General features: G+C 32.4%; 1 protein-coding gene across 1 annotated transcript in view; it reads left to right on the forward strand.

Annotated features, from left to right (window-relative positions):
• Positions 1 to 17589, forward strand: part of RELN (reelin) — a 526398-nt gene that overhangs the window by 441208 nt on the left and 67601 nt on the right. The window contains exons 41-44 of the mRNA XM_074268428.1: positions 912 to 1141; positions 8384 to 8604; positions 10426 to 10573; positions 16841 to 17099. Coding sequence (XP_074124529.1) covers positions 912 to 1141; positions 8384 to 8604; positions 10426 to 10573; positions 16841 to 17099 — 858 coding nt within the window. The remainder of the gene's footprint in view (positions 1 to 911; positions 1142 to 8383; positions 8605 to 10425; positions 10574 to 16840; positions 17100 to 17589) is intronic.

Consider the following 17589-nt stretch of genomic DNA (forward strand, 5'->3'; position numbering starts at 1 on the left):
TGAACAGAACTTTAATGTTGAAAAAAATGTTCAATAAAAGAATGGACCCTACACAGATATTCACCCACCCACTCATGCTCTCACATACACCCCTCTGCACCCAGCAGCCTATAAACTGCCACCAAATTAAGTGGTAGTTATTCAAAGTATGTAATAAGGCATTAAGATCACTAATATTCCTAAGCAGGATATAGAATAGAGAATTCAAACTTTGTTGTATCAAAAAATTGCAGAAAATACAGGATTATTAGGAATTAATTATCTATAAGAGATGTACTTAAAAGAGATGTAAACCCTGAGAACAATAAAAAAAAATAAAAGATTAGAATACCTCATAAAATCACAGAATGTTAGAACTAGATTTGATCTTATTGATCACCTGGACCAAGTTCATTAATTTTATAGATAAGGAAGGTACAGTAAAAAGCAGTGCATGATTTGTTCAAGGTGATAGAGACCGTTTGTAACATAGCTTGGACTAGAACTTAGATCTCATAATTTTTGGCTCAATACTCTTCTTACTCTATTTCCTATGAGTAGCTATTTCCCTAATGAGGGAGAAAAACTCATTGTCACAGTAAGGGGAATGGGTCACAATTTTCATTTTTATTTGCTTGGATCATAGTCCAGCTTCTAAAGAAGACCAAAAAGCAAAACATTAAGTTCTATTTCATATTCCCTGCTTTTCTTAAGGGATAAGTAAAGAAGTGACTTTTTTCTGAAGCACTGAGGTGCTTCATGAGAGATTATTGTATAAAGGTACTATGCTATATTATTCATAAACAGAATTTTGTATTCCTAAATTATTCAAGAAGACATTTTCCAGGCAATGGGCTCTCTGGGAAATTGTAAAGTGGCTAATCATCTCAAGGCTTGCCACTCTAAGGTAATTTGTATTTTTTTCCCCCAAGATCAACATTGGATGCTCAACTGATAGCTCATCTGCTGATCCTGTAAGGCTGGAATTTTCAAGGGACTTTGGGGCAACATGGCACCTGCTACTTCCATTGTGCTATAGTAGTAGCAGCCACATCAGCTCTTTATGCTCCACTGAACATCACCCAAGCAGTACCTATTATGCTGGCACAACTCAGGGCTGGAGAAGAGAGGTCATTCACTTTGGGAAGTTGCACCTTTGTGGGTAAGTTTCTCATTGCTTCTTCCAAACCTTTCCAAAATTATCTATCTTGAAATTTACATTCCTGAAATTATCTTGGCTTTTTTGCTTTGTGAAGGGAACAGAATCCTACCTTTTATTTCTTACTGAATTCTCATTTAAATCAGATAAAATATTTATATTTGAAAACAATAGGAATCTGTACTGACATACTTCTGTGACAGTTACTAAAAAGGTATGTATGTGAATTGCTATGTTGCAATATTCATTTCCTGGGTTTGAATATGTGATTTGGACAATTTGCATCTGAGAAGAGTCTAATTACCCTGAAATGTAATGACAATACACATACACACACGTACATACTATACACACACACACATACTTAATAAATTCACTGGAGAATTTTCCTATTTCTGCAATTCAAATTTCTCACTTCAAAAGACACAGAATTATAGGATCATAAATTTTTAAAGCAAAAGGACTCTAATGACAACCTAATCTCAAGCTCCATTTTACAAGGAAACTGAGGCTCAGAGAAAGGTAATGTGATTCAAGAGCATTGTGTCACATTGTGTCAAGAGCAAGAACAAAAATATCAGTCTTCAAATTCTCTATCCAGAGTCCTAGAATCCCAATTTCTTAGAAGAAAGCTGTAACATTTTTCCAAAGGTCTTTCTGTTCTTTTCCTCTTCTCTCTGCATCTCTTCAACATCTACTATATTTTTTTTAACAAAAGGTCATTTGAATAGAAATGGCAACAACTCACATTAATATGATTTTTTGCAGTTATGATGTAGTTTTCTCACACCAATCTTAATGAAATAGATAGTGAAAGTATTATTATTCCCCTTATGTTGATGAAGAAATGTAAAAATAAAGTGAAAAACTGTAGATTTAAAAAATGGAACTAAGAGAGTAGGATAAAGGAAAGGGAAAGAAAAAAAAGAACAAAGCACACTAACCCCTCATCAATGACATTTTAATGTCATTTGCCCTTTTTTTTAATCAGGAGGATCAATAGGTTAAAAAAAAGAAAATAGTTTGTAAATATAAAATATAGCACCTGTTTCCACCCCTTCCATGCTAAACAGAATTATATATAATGTCTTCTCTGGCTTTCATCATGGTGTTCAGCAAACTATAAACTACAGGGGGAAGTGTCTTTAATCTCTTCAATTTGATGACCAGAGGGGCTATTTTTAGCTCTTTTAGAATTCAAATTCTCTAAGATAGCTAGCTAGCTAGAGAACTTCTTGGGCATTTTAATATTGGTCTTTTGACTTTTTTTAACCATACATTTTACCTTCAAGTCTTTATCAGAATTATTTTAAGAAAATTCTTTTTAACTCTTTTCATACTCATAATCTAGATAAATAATTCTCAGGGGCCCTAGTTAGCAAAATTGCAAGGAAACAAGGTGAAACTATGGTTTCTTCCCAAACAATGGACTCTTTCCAAACCCCTCCACCATCATGCCCTATTATCATGATCCATGTAAATGAATTTTCTCTCTTCATCTCCACTTCTTAGTTTACTTCAAGTTCCATCTAAAATCCCATTTTCTAGAAGTCTTTCCAGATGCCCTAATGCTAATGTCTTCCCTCTATTGATTGCCCAATTTATCCTGTATATTTTGTTTCTACACAATCGTTTATGTTGCTTGCATGTTGTCCCTCCCGTTAGACTGTGAGTTCCTTGCTCATGTTTTTTGGTATCCCCAGTGCTTATCATGGTGCCTAGTAAGTAGCTGTTGGCTTGACACAAACCTTTGTGTATTTGTGTATGTATGTACATAATACATGCATGCAAACATAAAGAGTAATGGGAAGTATTCTAATGACTAATTTCTGATGTTTTGTGCTATAGATTTATTCAGTTATGCAATAAAGATGACTTTCATTTCCAATCCACTTAGTTAATCTAAACTTATATTCTTGCGGAAAATTCAAATATCTAAAAAAGAAAAGACCACCGAGAATAACCTTATCAGCGTTTTTTCCAAACAGGTGCCAGGAGAAGCAGAGAGCATTCAAATTACACTAATGTTAAGACAGTTGGCACTTATGTCAAAAGAACAGTAGTAAAATTCTCTCCTACTTATTACCTATGTTCTCATCTGTAAAATGAAAATATTGAACTAGATTATCTCTTAGATCATGTCAGACTCTAAATAAATTATTTCTGATTCTTTGATAACCTCTAAAAATGATTTTGTCCTAATATATAGCTCAGCACTAAAAAGTTCCACACTTTCTAATTGTTCTTAAATTTTTCCTAATAAACTACTTAAGAATTATCCATGTATTAAATCTAAGAATGGATCTACAGGTTAGTAATAACTTCCACAAAAATATCAATTTAGTGTTCCTAGAGTGTGCTGATGACAATTATGGTATGCTTTCTGGCAAGTCCATAGAAAGTAATCCCATATGCAGTTTATGAAATAAGATTCCAAGGGCTTATCTTTCTGAATGAGGCTACCCATACAGTTTTGGAGGCTGAGTCAATGTATTAATTAGTATTTTCCCTTCATTCATTTCACTTTTTGCTCCAATTTTATCTCCCATGAGTATGAACAAAATATAGGTATCTACAGTTCTAACCATTCTTGCTTAATGATCAATTGAAGTATAATCTTTCATCTGATTAAAAAGGCAATTTTTTAAAAACAAAAATTTATAATAGCCAAAAATGTTACTGACTGCCTCTTATATTTACTATGAAGCCTAGCTATGAAAAGAAAATTAATTTGGGCAAAAGAATACATATCTACTTCTCAAATGTCATTCAATCTAAATTGTAGGATGTCTTCTAATACTTCTGAAACAACAGCACCATTTGATTCTTATATAAAGAGTAGGATTGCCCAGGCATTCCAAACTAGATGTGCTGGTAAATACCTAACTATTGTCTTTCTTTAAACCTTTTTTTCCCTGAGGTAATTGGGGTGGAGTGACTTGCCCAGGGTCACACAGCCAAGGAGTAGTAAGTATGTGAGGTCAAATTTGAACTCCGGTCCTCCTGGCTTCAGGGCTGGTGCTCTATCCACTGAGACACCTAGCTGCCCCAACTGTCTCTCTTAAAAAAAAAAAAAAAAAAAAAAAAAAAAGACAACACTTCTAAATTTAATCTCCATTATTAAGTCTAGAATAAGCATCAACAAAATAAATAATAAATAAAGCCATGATTTGTGTAAATGCTCATACTGAAAATTTAACATTGAGAGCTGAATATAGACCCTGCTATAAACCCACTATTGCCTCTAAGTGACTTTTTGTTTAGTTTGACGTCAATTCAGGATGTGAATATATAACACATACCAACTGGTTCATATGACAGGTGTTTTCGAGTCAGATTTTTTTTAATTCCTTCAATATACTTAATTGGACATAACACGTGATTATTCATAAATATGAATATATTATTATAAATTATAGGAAAGTCTGACTTTCACAGATGGTCAGAGTAGACTTAAAGCATAAATATTTGTTTCCTATTCAGGTTTATTCACATCATTTTTGTGCTTGTGTATTCTTTTCTATGTTCTGTTTCTTTAAAACTTCCCAAGTTCTTTTTTTTAAAAACTTTGTGCAGTTTCATAATGAGTCAGCCAAAAAAAATCTGTTTAATGAAGGCAGTACTGTGTGCTTGAATTTTTAAGTTTATGCTTTAAATAACAGGTTCCTTTGAATAGCACTGATGTGGGAGAATAGATGCTGACACTCACTAAGGAGCATGGCAGCAAGAATTCTTAAATGAGATTTCAGCAGAAGGAAACCACAATGAAACTAGACCTTTCAGTCCATTTATCATGGTACTTGCAGTTTCTGTGTCAAGACAGGTGAAACAATAATAAATATCCAACCAAGGTAGCTCATTTGTATTCATAACATTTGAATACATAAAAAGCTCGAAAATTTCTATGTTGGCTTTTGTTCAAAGGAGAACTCCAAGCATTTCCCTCAGCTCAGCAGTCTGAAAGTTCAAAAGAAAAGAAGTGTTCCTTGCCAAGACTAAATTGTGATATATATTTAAAAGTAAAGTTTAATTTCAACTTGGGAATTTTTTCCTCAGAAGGAGGGAATAGCTGTAGACAGTAATAATCTTGATTTAAATAAATGATAATAGAGTTTAAATTATGTGTGAGAACTTTACTTCAATTGTTTTAATAGCTACTAAGCTTAAAGAGAATAACACCTTTAAGTTTTGACTTTTGATATTACCATTTCATACCTGAAATTTAGCAAATATTTTACAATAGCCAAGTGCAAGTCAATGGATGGATTCACAGTGTATAGAAAGAAGAGTAATAATAATAAATAATCATGTAGTGTTTGAATTACAAAGCACACCACATACATATTCTCCTTTGACCAAATGCCATCAATTTTCATGGCTATGTTTTCTATCCTGACTTTTACCCACCAAGTAGTCAGCCCATTTCAAACTGTGCCATGAAAATACAGAGGAGCATTTTATTTCTACTCTGCCTCTCAAGAAAGCATAATTAATCCCAAGGAATGTCAGCATTATTCTCAAACATGAAGAATAATAAATAAAAATAAGGGATCCATTTTCTGAGCCAGGGAAAAAGCATCTGTGTTTAATGTGGACGTTTAAAAAATAATATGGTAGATGATTAATAACAAAAAATCAAGTTTCCAGGCTAGAAGAAAAGATGAAGAATAATGACCTATTCTTATTGACTATTTTGACTAGGAAAAAAGAAGTCTAAAAAACAGCTTTAGAGTCTAGGAAAGATGCATAAAATATACTAGATTCTTTCCTTTTGTTCTTACATTGAATTTTTGTAGGACTTTCCATAAAACTGACAATGGGGAGGCAAAGTGAAACTAATGACATTAAACACCACAAATAAATCATTAATAATAGAATTTTAGAGACAGAAGAAACCTTAGTAATAATGTACCCAGCATAATTTTTCAGGATTGAAGAATAGAATGTTTTCTTTGAAGAAAGCAGGAGAAATCATTACATTGCATTCCCCCCAAAAAATCTTATGTTCTATTTGTGTTTTCTTATAGAATGAATGTTATTTCTTTAAAATAGGATTGTTTGTATGTAAAACAGTGCAGTGAGATATCTGGTGAATAAAGCTCCAAGCTTAGAGTCAGGAAGGTCAAATCTGGTCTCAGACATTTACTAGCTGTATGATCCTGGGCAAGTCACTTAACCCTTTTTGCCTCAGTTCCTCCTAGAGTGAAAACCACTCCAGTATCTTTGCCAAGAAAATCCTAAACAAGATCATAAAGTCTTATAATCTTTTAAAATCTTTTGACAAGAGGGCCAGTCATTTACATATTTCTAGATACCTATAGTTGTTAGAAACTAGAAAAGGCAAATTTTGAACTAGAAACTGGCCAACAGGAAAGCTATGGATTGGGAAAAGATTATCGTGAAGTTTTTGGTAAACTGAAAACTCGAGCTACTATATATGACTTTTCTTTATCTTTATACTGGACTATGAGAAGAGAGAGAAAATTAACTGTGTACAAAGTAAAAGCATTACTGTAAGGTGATCAGCTGTAAATGGCTTAGCTATTCTTAGCAATACAATGATCCAAGACAATGCTGAAAGACTTCTGATGAAAAATGTTATTCATTCCCAGAGAACTGGTGGTGTTGAATACAGACTGAAATATAGTTTATTTTTAACTTTATTCTTCTTGAAGTTTTGTTTTTGTTTTTTGGTCTATTTTTTCTTTCATAACATGACTATCATGGAAAAGTTTTGCATTTATAACCTATATCAAATTGCTTGCTTTCTCAACGAAGAAGGGTTGAAGAGGAGGAAGAGAGAATTTAGAACTCAAAGTTTTTTTAAAAGAATGTTAAAAAATTTTTTGTGTGTGTATAACTGAGGGAAAATAAAATATTAATTAAATTTGATTTTTTTAAGAGAAAGAAAATTGAAAGAAGCAAGACAGAGTATTTATTCATCGTCTTCTTTCTGGCAATGTCAGTCCGTTCCAGCTCTGCCTTGTCCAATTTTTAAGCAGTTTGTTAATCTACTAAATAGAAGAAATGAAGACCTACATTCAAATCCTTCCTCAGACACTTAGCCTAAGTTTACTCAACTCTAAAATGGTGATAATAATAGCATCCTCCCAGAGTGCTCGAATAAGTTTTATACACACACACACACACACACACACACACACACACACACACACACACACACACACGTGTGTGTATGTGGATATATATGCATGTATGTATATACACATACACATATATATGTATATATATATATTTCTTCTGTTAAAATATAAGTTTAATTATTTCTCCTATTAAATAGAAAACTGCATTATTTCCCCTATTAAATAGTAAAATATCCCTGCACATCCATATTCTTCTCTGTATTCATTATAGGATCTAAATATAGGGTTCACATGATATAGGTATTCAATAAACATTCAATGAATAAATATTGTTGAATGAGTTGTTTGAATACTACATTGAATTTGTTGAATGAGTACCCTGTTAACAGCTGGTTGAAAGTTCCTTCTGCAAAAAAAAGACATGTTGAAATCAAAGTACAGTTTTGGAATCATATGGATTTTGCCTGAAATTTTTATTTGATGCACTGCAATTAATTGGAAGGGTGGAAAAATCCCCAGAGCTCTATCTCCAAGTTAAGAGATTCAGAGAATTAGTTCTTCTCAAGTCAAGTAGAGTGAAATTATATTTTAAATATCTTAGAATATTTAAAAGAAAACTGGGTTAGGTGTACCTGATTTTATTTAATCTTGATTATAATATAAACATGTTTATAATTGTAAATATATTTAAACATACTGTTCTTTAATTTTTATACTTTTATGCATAGTGCATAGCAGTTGCTGGCACAGTAAGTACTTAATTATATTTGTTGACTTATTTATTTTTATAAAGAGTTATGTTTTTGTGGGCAAAAGGGATAATTGATGAAAAGGAGTTATTACTCTTTCACTTGGTTAAATATGCTTGGGGAAACAGCTCTCTGACCCAAAAAACATAGCTCAAGCATTACCTTCTGGCACCTTACCCACATTACAAGCACAGAACTTATGATCAGTCTCATCTAGCAAACCTAAACTTATGAAATAATGATAAAAGTAAAGATAAATGGTAAAGCAATATGTTGTTAACATTTACTTCCCCATGTCGTGTGAACAGAAGGCAGGAATTGCTCATTGTTACTGATGAAATATGTTCTTTAACTGTTTATTAATTTGTGAGTGACATTTACCTCTTTTCCAGATCTGTACGATTCAGATGGTATCAGGGATTTTATCCTGCAAGCTCCCAGCCAGTAACTTGGGCCATTGATAATGTCTATATTGGTCCACAATGTGAAGAGATGTGTAATGGACATGGGAGTTGTATCAATGGAACCAAGTGCATATGTGATCCTGGGTACTCAGGTCCAACTTGTAAAATAAGCACCAAAAACTCAGATTTTCTCAAAGATGATTTTGAAGGTGATTTTTTTTTCTTTAACCATAGATCTTATGTGTGTTTGCTTTATAAAATAATATGAATTTTAAAGGATCATGTACATTTTAGCAATTTAAAAGTAAACGTAAAACTATGAAACTTTCTAATATTTTACTATTGTCGTATGAAACTTTCTAATTTTTATTATTATCATTCTTAGTAGCCAAAAAAAATTCATAACATCCAACTTACTTTCAAAGGAATAGGTATAAAAATGTGTCCTTAATTATGAACTGTTCAGATTCTATCATACCTCTTTCACAGTACCTGAGAGTTGACTTTAGTTATCATCTAGTCCTACTACCTACTGGCTACAACAGTTCTTTTTATAATGATCTTGATATATAACCTCCTCTCAATAGATAGCCTGTTCTATTATTGACTACTCTAATTGTGAAAAATTCTACATTTATTATATCTCCTTCTAGAGTCTGTTCATCATACTGCTACCCTTTAGTGTAACAAAAAAAAATAATAAATCTACTTCTTTCAGACATCAAAATAACTGAATAAGCTGTCATTTTCTTCCTAAATCCTTTGTCCAGGGTAAATATAGCTGGTTTACTTAACCTTTCCTCAGATAAGATGCTTTCTAAATTTATTACCATTGTGATTTTCTCTCCTTTAGATACATCCTAATTTTTCAACATACTCAAAAAAATGTGCTGCCCAAATATGAATACGCTTATGCCCTGATCCCCAGAAATATCTAATTAAAGGATTTGTTACATCATTTAATCCAGACATTACAGAATCATTGTTTACCAGAAATGATAAAATATATACTTTCTCATATTTCTCAATTCAATTATAAATGATCACTATTTCTGAATTATTAGCATGAGGAATATAATTTTCTCAGTAATGTCACTTGACAATTGAAAACATATCTGCCATGTTTCTACATATGTCATAATACATAAATGTAATTTCTCACTAACAAAAATTTTTGTCAATTGGATATTGAGAGTCATCTAGTAGGAAGAAAGAATGAACCAAGTCCCAGAAATATAATCTCTTGTCTGTGTACCATTACCATTGCATTAAACAGCATTGAGTCACTCACTATCTGTTACATACTTTGGTATATAATTTGTAAACATTTGTAAACTATACAAGTGTTTGGGGAAAAAATCAGACCTGGTGATATCAGACAACATTTACTCATTAGGAAATGTTAAAGCTAAATAGTCAATTTCTCCTTCAGCCTGTGTCATATATTTGCATATGTATCAGAACTGCCTCTACTGAATTTGTGTTTTTGTTGGATGAGAAAGGAGTGGAGGAAGGAAGAAGAAAAAAGGAGATAATCCCAACCTTAACTGAAATAACAATGGAAAATAGAAAATAATAAAGGAACATCACTTCATACTCATTTTTACCAGAACCAACCTTTTAATAAGAAATGTCTTTATAACATACATACATACATATGTATACAACAGAAGGTATCTGTTATTTAAGCTATATGTTCCCTTGAGTTAAGAACACATCAGCCTTATATACTTCCAAAATATAGCATGATGAGTAATTTGATAGGAATAGGAAATGAAGTTATAATTTCACTGGTATTGGAAACTCCAGATTTAGGAAATGACAATTACCAGTGCAGATCAGCACCTTCTTTCCAAAATATAATATTAAAAAGGTACATAAAATATGCCAGTAACATTTATTACTTGGACACATTGAGATTTTTAAAATTCAGAGGCCTAATGCATAAAAATTGATAATTTATTTACATTACATGATACAATTCTGTTTGGGAATATTTATAAAGATGTATACATCTTCTTTTTTTTCAGGTCAGCTGGAGTCTGATAGATTCCTGTTAGTGAGTGGTGGAAAGCCATCTAGGAAATGTGGAATCCTTTCCAGTGGGAATAATCTTTTTTTCAATGAAGATGGTTTACGCATGTTAATGACTCGTGATTTGGATTTGTCACAGGCCAGGTAACCACTACCAGTGCTGTGATGAATTATTTGAGAATTATTATTTTATCTTGCCTCACATTTTTAATAGAATATAGTTAAACCAGAATGAGGAGGATTGCTCAGATAAGGACTTCCCTGGGAAATGCTTTGTCGTTCTTTAAGAAATCTATTAGCATATAGCCAATCTTAATTTCTGTTCTAGTATCAAAGGAGAGGTATAAAGTAACTGGATCAGAAATCAGACATGGCTTCATTGATTAAAGTTACTAGGTTGTATTAGCAACAGAAATGAATATGAAGTAAAGGCACTTAATTCATTCTTGGTCATTCTCCTGAAGTTTAATCAGGAAGCTATAATCATATCTCCTTATGTGGTTTGTGCTGCTTTCACAATAAACAAATTTCCATCTGACTTGAATTTTTTTCACTCTGTACAATATGCTTAATGGAAAATTTTGTTGAAATGTGATATATCATCAAACTACATTCATAGCCAATTTAGCATTTACATTCATTGGCAGTTTAAGTTAAAAAACATCTGAAATTCAACTTCATCCTTTACAACCATTTGTTTCAAATGATCTAACAAATCTTAACCAGTCATTTTCTAAATGGAGCACAACTGTTCAGAAACAAACATTAAAACTTGTGTGGTGGATTATGTCTGACATGATGTTCGTCCCTCAATCATTTAATGTGCCAAAAACTTAACAAGTAAAATTTAAAAGGCAGTTTCACATGTGTAAAATGTAATCATATAGGCTATGTCTTTGAAATGAGTAAAAATCTCAATTTAATTTTTCAAAGATTTCACAAGTTTCTTAATGTATATAAGTGTATATATCTTATTTTGCCTAGCACTTTTGCTGATTGTATTATAAAATTCCTCATACCTCTCAGAATACATAATTCTGTCTATGAACAAATAAGAACAATTGATAGGAAGCAAATTTTCCTACTTGATTTTCGTTTCACATTATCATTGCCTACTGAGAACTCTAAATAATAAAATTATCAAAATTTTCCAAGGAATTAATTCAGTAATGGTTTATAAATAGGCTACCATTAAATTAATACAATTTTCTCATCATTATTATGTTCTGTTTCTAAAACAAACACTGACTAGAAAAACTTTTTCAATAAGACACTCATAAATGTAAAAGATACTAAGTAAACCAACCAGTCTTTGTCTAATGTCAAAAGTTTATCTCATCTCAGTGGCAGGTTTTGATGAATTTGCATATATTTTACTTTAAGTCCTTCATGTTAAAAACTCAGTTTTCTTTTTTAATTGTAGCTTTTAATATACAAAACATATGGATAGGTAATTTTTCAACATTGACCCTTGCAAAAACTTCTGTTTCAACTTTTCCCCTCCTTCCCCCTATTCTCTTCCCTAGATGGCAGGAAGTTCCATACATGTTAAATATGTTAAAATATATTTTAAATACAATATATGTATAATATTTATATAGTTATCTTGCTGCACAAGAAAAATTGGATTTAGAAAGAAGGTAAAAATAACCTGAGAAGAAAAACAAAAAAGCAAGCAAACAATAACAGAAAGAGTGGAAATATTATGTTGTGACCCATCCTCATTTCCCAGTGTTCTTTCGCTGGTTGTAGCTGGTTCTGTTCATTATCGAACAACTGGAGCTTATTTGGATCCTCTCATTATTAAAGAGTGCCACTTCCATCAGAATACATCCTCATACAGTATTGTTGTTGAAGTGTATAGTGATCTGCTTCTGCTCATTTCACTCAGCATCAGTTCATGTAATTCTTTCCAAGCTTTTCTGTATTCATCCTGCTGGTCATTTCTTACAGAACAATAATATTCCATAGCATTCATATGCCACAATTTACTCAGCCAATCTCCAACTGATGGGCATCCACATAGTTTCCAGTTTTTAGACACTACAAAAAGGGCCGCCACAAACATTTTTGCACATACAGGTCCCTTTCCCTCCTTTAAGATGTCTTTGGTTATAAGCCCAGTAGTAGAACTGCTGGATCAAAGGGTATGCACAGTTTGATAACTTTTTGGACATACTTTCAAATTGCTCTCCAGAATATCTGGATCCATACAACTCCACCAACATTGCATCAGTGTCCCAGTTTTCCCGCATCCCCTCCAACATTCATCATTATTTGTTCCTGTCATCTTAGCCAATCTGACAGGTGTGTAGTGGTATCTCAGAGTTGTCTTAATTTGCATTTCTCTGATCAATAGTAATTTGGAACACCCTTTCATATGAGTAGAAATAGTTTCAATTTCTTCATCCGAAAATTGTCTGTTCATATCCTTTGATTATTTATCAATTGGAGAATGGCTTGATTTGTTATAGAGTCACTTCTCTATATATTTTGGAGAGGAGGTCTTTATCGGAACCTTTAACTGTAAAAATGTTTTTCCCAAAAACTCAGTTTTCTTAAGAATCAACAAAACCATTAGATATCCAATCCATTTTTAAAATAAATAAATCTAAAATAAATAAATAAATAGTGGAGATTGGTTACATGGAAAGGTACTAATAAAGTTCTTAAAGCTTTTTATTATTCACATGTTTGTGTGTATGCATATATCATATATTAAAAACAATATATAATAAACATAAGTAGACAGAGATATATAATCCATATATAGATACAGTATGTAAGAGATAGAGATACAATATATAAATATTATATATCTGATATATTGTGTATCTAGCACAGTACATATATATATATATATATATATATATATATATATATATATATATATATATACATGTGTGTTGAAAATTGTTTTGAATATGTGAAATATGGTATGCGATATTTTATTGAATATAACATAGTTTATACTAAAAAGTCCTTTGGTCAAATCCTTTTTAGTTAGGTAACAAATCATAAAATCAAAAACATGCTAGAACTAGAAGGCATTTTAAGAATCAGCTGAATGAGGAATCTGAAGTACAGACAGAGGTTGAGTTAATTTTATGACATTACATTTTTACAATTCTGGTTTCAGCAGTATATGGAAATACTTTACACCATGCAAATTCCTGCCATCTTACTTAGACCCCTCCAGTGATCTCCTGTTTGTCCTCCCTGCCTCCAGTCTCTCCCCTTCCAGTCCATTCTCCATACAATTACCAAAAATATGTTCCTGAAAGGCAGGTGATTGTGTCTGGTTCCCTAATAAAATTTCTTCAAGGAAAAGGGGATTTCAATCCTTTACAACCAGAATCCAAGCTACACAGCTCTCCAGGTTTATTATATATGGCTTTGTTTCACAGACTCTGTGATCCAACCACACTGGCCTTCCTCACAAATAACATTCCACCTCCTATCTCCATGCCTTCATAGAAGCATGAAATGTGCTCCCTCCTCAATTTTTCCTCTACTTTTCCTTCACCATTCTATTCAAGTACCAGAGGCTTTGCCTAGTCATCCATATTGCTATATATTTGTGTTCTATGTATTTTGTACGAAAGGCAACATGGCTAATACATGATAAACTGGCCCCTGTCCCAGGAAAACCTAGATTCTAATCCTATCTTTGCAAAAACTGATTATGTGACCTTGTGATGTTTGTTAGTCATTTTTCAGTTGTGTTCAATATTTACCCAATTTTCATTTGTTGTCTTTCAGTTATTTCAATTGTATCCAACTCTTCATGACCCCATCTAGGGTTTTCTTGGCAAAGATACTGTACTGGTTTGCCATTTCCTTCTCCAGATCGTTTTACAAATGAGGAACTAAGGCAAATTGGGTCACACAGCTACTAAGCCCTAAGGCCATCATTGAACTCAGGAAGATGAATCTTCCTAATGCCAAGCCTGGTATTCTATCCACTGAGCCACGTAGGTGACCTATGTCACTCTGGACAAGTTACAACCTCTTGTGCTCAAGACAAGTTGCAGAAAAAAATTACAAGGAATTTCCCTAAAAAAATAAAGTCACAGATCTTTGTCATTATTGCTATATTTTAAATATAAAGATAGGGATAAAAAAAGTAGATAAAAGTATTGAGGTGGATAGAGTATTGAGCTTGAACTTAGAAAATGTGCTGCTTTTGTGACCCTGGGCAAATAATATAACCTCTATGAGCCTGAGTTTTCTCATCTATAATGTTGAGATAATAACAGCATCTACCTCCCAAAGGTGTTGTAAGGGTCAGATAAGATAAACAAAGTCCTTTCAAATTTTAAAGCGTTATATAAATGTTATGTTTATAATATACATCTGTCCTTTTAAACATTAAAGCATTACATTAATGCTTATATGTTATATGCTTATAACATATCTGTCCTAATAGAATTTAATATCCTAAAAGATAGGAAGAAAGATGTTATATGTTTGTCTTCCCATCCCCAGCATTTAGCCCAGTGCTTAGCATATACTTGGTTTTTGACTTGTTGTTGCAAATTGGCAGCTCACCTATAAATCATAAACTTAGAGCATTACTTAGAGCAAATCTTCTTAAACTGTGGGTCATAATCCCATATGAGGTTACATAATTGAATGTAGGGATTACAAAATTATGATTTATTATCAGTAAATGTTGATTTGTATATCTATTTAATACAACTACATACTTTCTTGAGGTCATATAAAATTTCTCAGACAAAAGGGAGTCATGAGTGGAAAAAATTTAAGAAATCCTGACCTAGAAAAATTGAGAAGTTAATTAACTTACCCCTGGTAGCAATAGTGTGTATCATGACTTGAATCCAAGTCTTGCTGACTTTAGAATTGTCCTCTATCAATTGCACCATATTCATACACACTCTGTATCAACATATATACATGTCTATGTATGTGTATATATTTGTATTTATACATCAGTACATATATAGGTCATTTAAGTATATGTTTCTTTATTCAGGGGTTCTTAACCTTTTTTAAAGGTCTTGAACTCCTTTGGCAGATTGGTGAAGTGTACAGAACCTTTCTCAGAATAATGTTTTTAAGTACATAAAATAAAATACTATAGGATTATCAAGGAAATCAATTATATTGAAACACAGTTATCAAAATATACATGTATATGATTCATAGATACCAATGTAAAAGACCTTGTATCATACTAATTTAATAGATACCACAAATCCATAAAATAATATATCTCATCTTAATTAGTTAGCATAATATTTAGCTAATAAGGGATCAGGAATATACAGAAGATCTGTCCAGGATAATTTTAGTAGAATTAGATCAGATTCCCCTCTGAAGTCTCTTCAGACTCTAGAATTCTCTTGTTCTCTTCTATTTTATTGTTCCAACTTATGGGCTATATTTATTGGTATGCCAGCAGTTCACTCTGTTCATCTTCCTGCCTCTTGAGAAGGCTGTCTTAGTTGGCCACTAAGAAAAGCAAAGGTTGATTTCACCATCTCTTTCTCCCAGTCCTCCCATCAAGACTGGAAGCAATCAATATAAACTCACCTCTTCTACCCAGAATGAAAGGGGCTTACAAATCAGCAGTATATCATTCTTGAATAGTTTTTGGTGTCTTGCCTACATTCAAAAATAAAAGATATTTTATAATCATGGAATTTTAGATTGAGAATATCCATTATACATCACATAGTCTTCTCTTTATAATATCCTATAATATATCATTCACTCTTAACTAAAAAATGCAATATATGAAAACACCATGTTGAAGGTTTGAGGATTCATGGCTGCAGATTTAGTTCTCAATTCCAAATGGCAAGTGCCCAAATTCTCATCTCAGCCAAATAGCAACACATGGCCCCAAGTTTCCACATTCCTTAAATAATTATCTTCTTTATAATGAACTACAAAAGGAAAAAATGAAGTATGACCTTTTTTTAATCTTTCTTCTGCTTGGAGAGGAAAGGAAAGCCATGAAAAGAAGAAGGATTGCCATTTTTCTTTTTAGGATATTATTTAATTATTTATCAATTTTCATTTTTGTGAGGATATGCCATTTTGCAAAATTCACATTTTTCTGATGCTTCTAAGACCCATATTTATCAAAAAGGCAAAAATGTTATTGTCCCTTTTAAAGTATTTTAGCTAACAGATCATACTCATCTTTGAGTCAGATGATGACTGTATGTTAGATATCAGCCTAGCCATCTTCATAAACTTTTTTTTTATTAAAAAAGAAAATTTACTTTAAAAGTAAATGATTAAAATTGCAGATTAAAAAATTCCAATCATTAGTCGCATCATTTCCATTCAATTCATTCTTTCTCTTATGCCTGTTCTGTTGATTATATGGATTTGTCTTTGAATAAATGCATTAATGGTAATTTTTACTGATGTCAGATTTGTTCAGTTCTTCATGAGACTTGGATGTGGTAAAGGAGTTCCAGACCCCAGAAGCCAACCTGTACTGCTACAATACTCACTCAATGGAGGCCTTTCCTGGAGCATCATGCAAGAATTCCTGTTCAGTAATTCCAGCAATGTGGGCAGGTACATTGCCCTGGAGATACCTTTGAAAGCTCGTTCTAGCTCCACTCGTCTTCGATGGTGGCAACCATCAGAAAATGGGCACTTCTACAGCCCCTGGGTTATTGATCAGGTCAGTTTCTACAAGTTTAATTATATTCATTAATCATACTAGAATCAGAGAATTAAAGAATTTTAGATTTGGAAAGGGTCTTAGAAACTACTGAGCTCCACCCTCCTATTTTGTAGATGAAGCCCTAAAAGGTTAAGTGACTTCCAAAATCATACAGCTAGTTAATGCCAGCAAATTTAACTGTAGATTTTTAGATCTAATTCTCTAATGATTTATACACTGCCTAAAGCCTAGGAAATCAAACTGCAGCAGAAGGCCCAAGTCCTGCTCATAGAAGACTATCCCATGTGGATCAAGGCAATTTATCAATTGGGCTATGAGGATACAAAAGGAAAGTATGCAAATTAGAACTGGCTGCCACATATAGTGATTCCCAAATCTTCTTCCTCTTTTTGAAAAGAAATATCTATAAATCTCCCCAGCTCTTCATTGTGGATTATTTTCATACCTAATAAATCACATAAAATGGACCTCAAAGAAGCTATTAACA

Source organism: Sminthopsis crassicaudata, chromosome 5 (genome assembly GCF_048593235.1).
Source record: "Sminthopsis crassicaudata isolate SCR6 chromosome 5, ASM4859323v1, whole genome shotgun sequence".
Taxonomy (NCBI): Eukaryota; Metazoa; Chordata; class Mammalia; order Dasyuromorphia; family Dasyuridae; genus Sminthopsis; species Sminthopsis crassicaudata.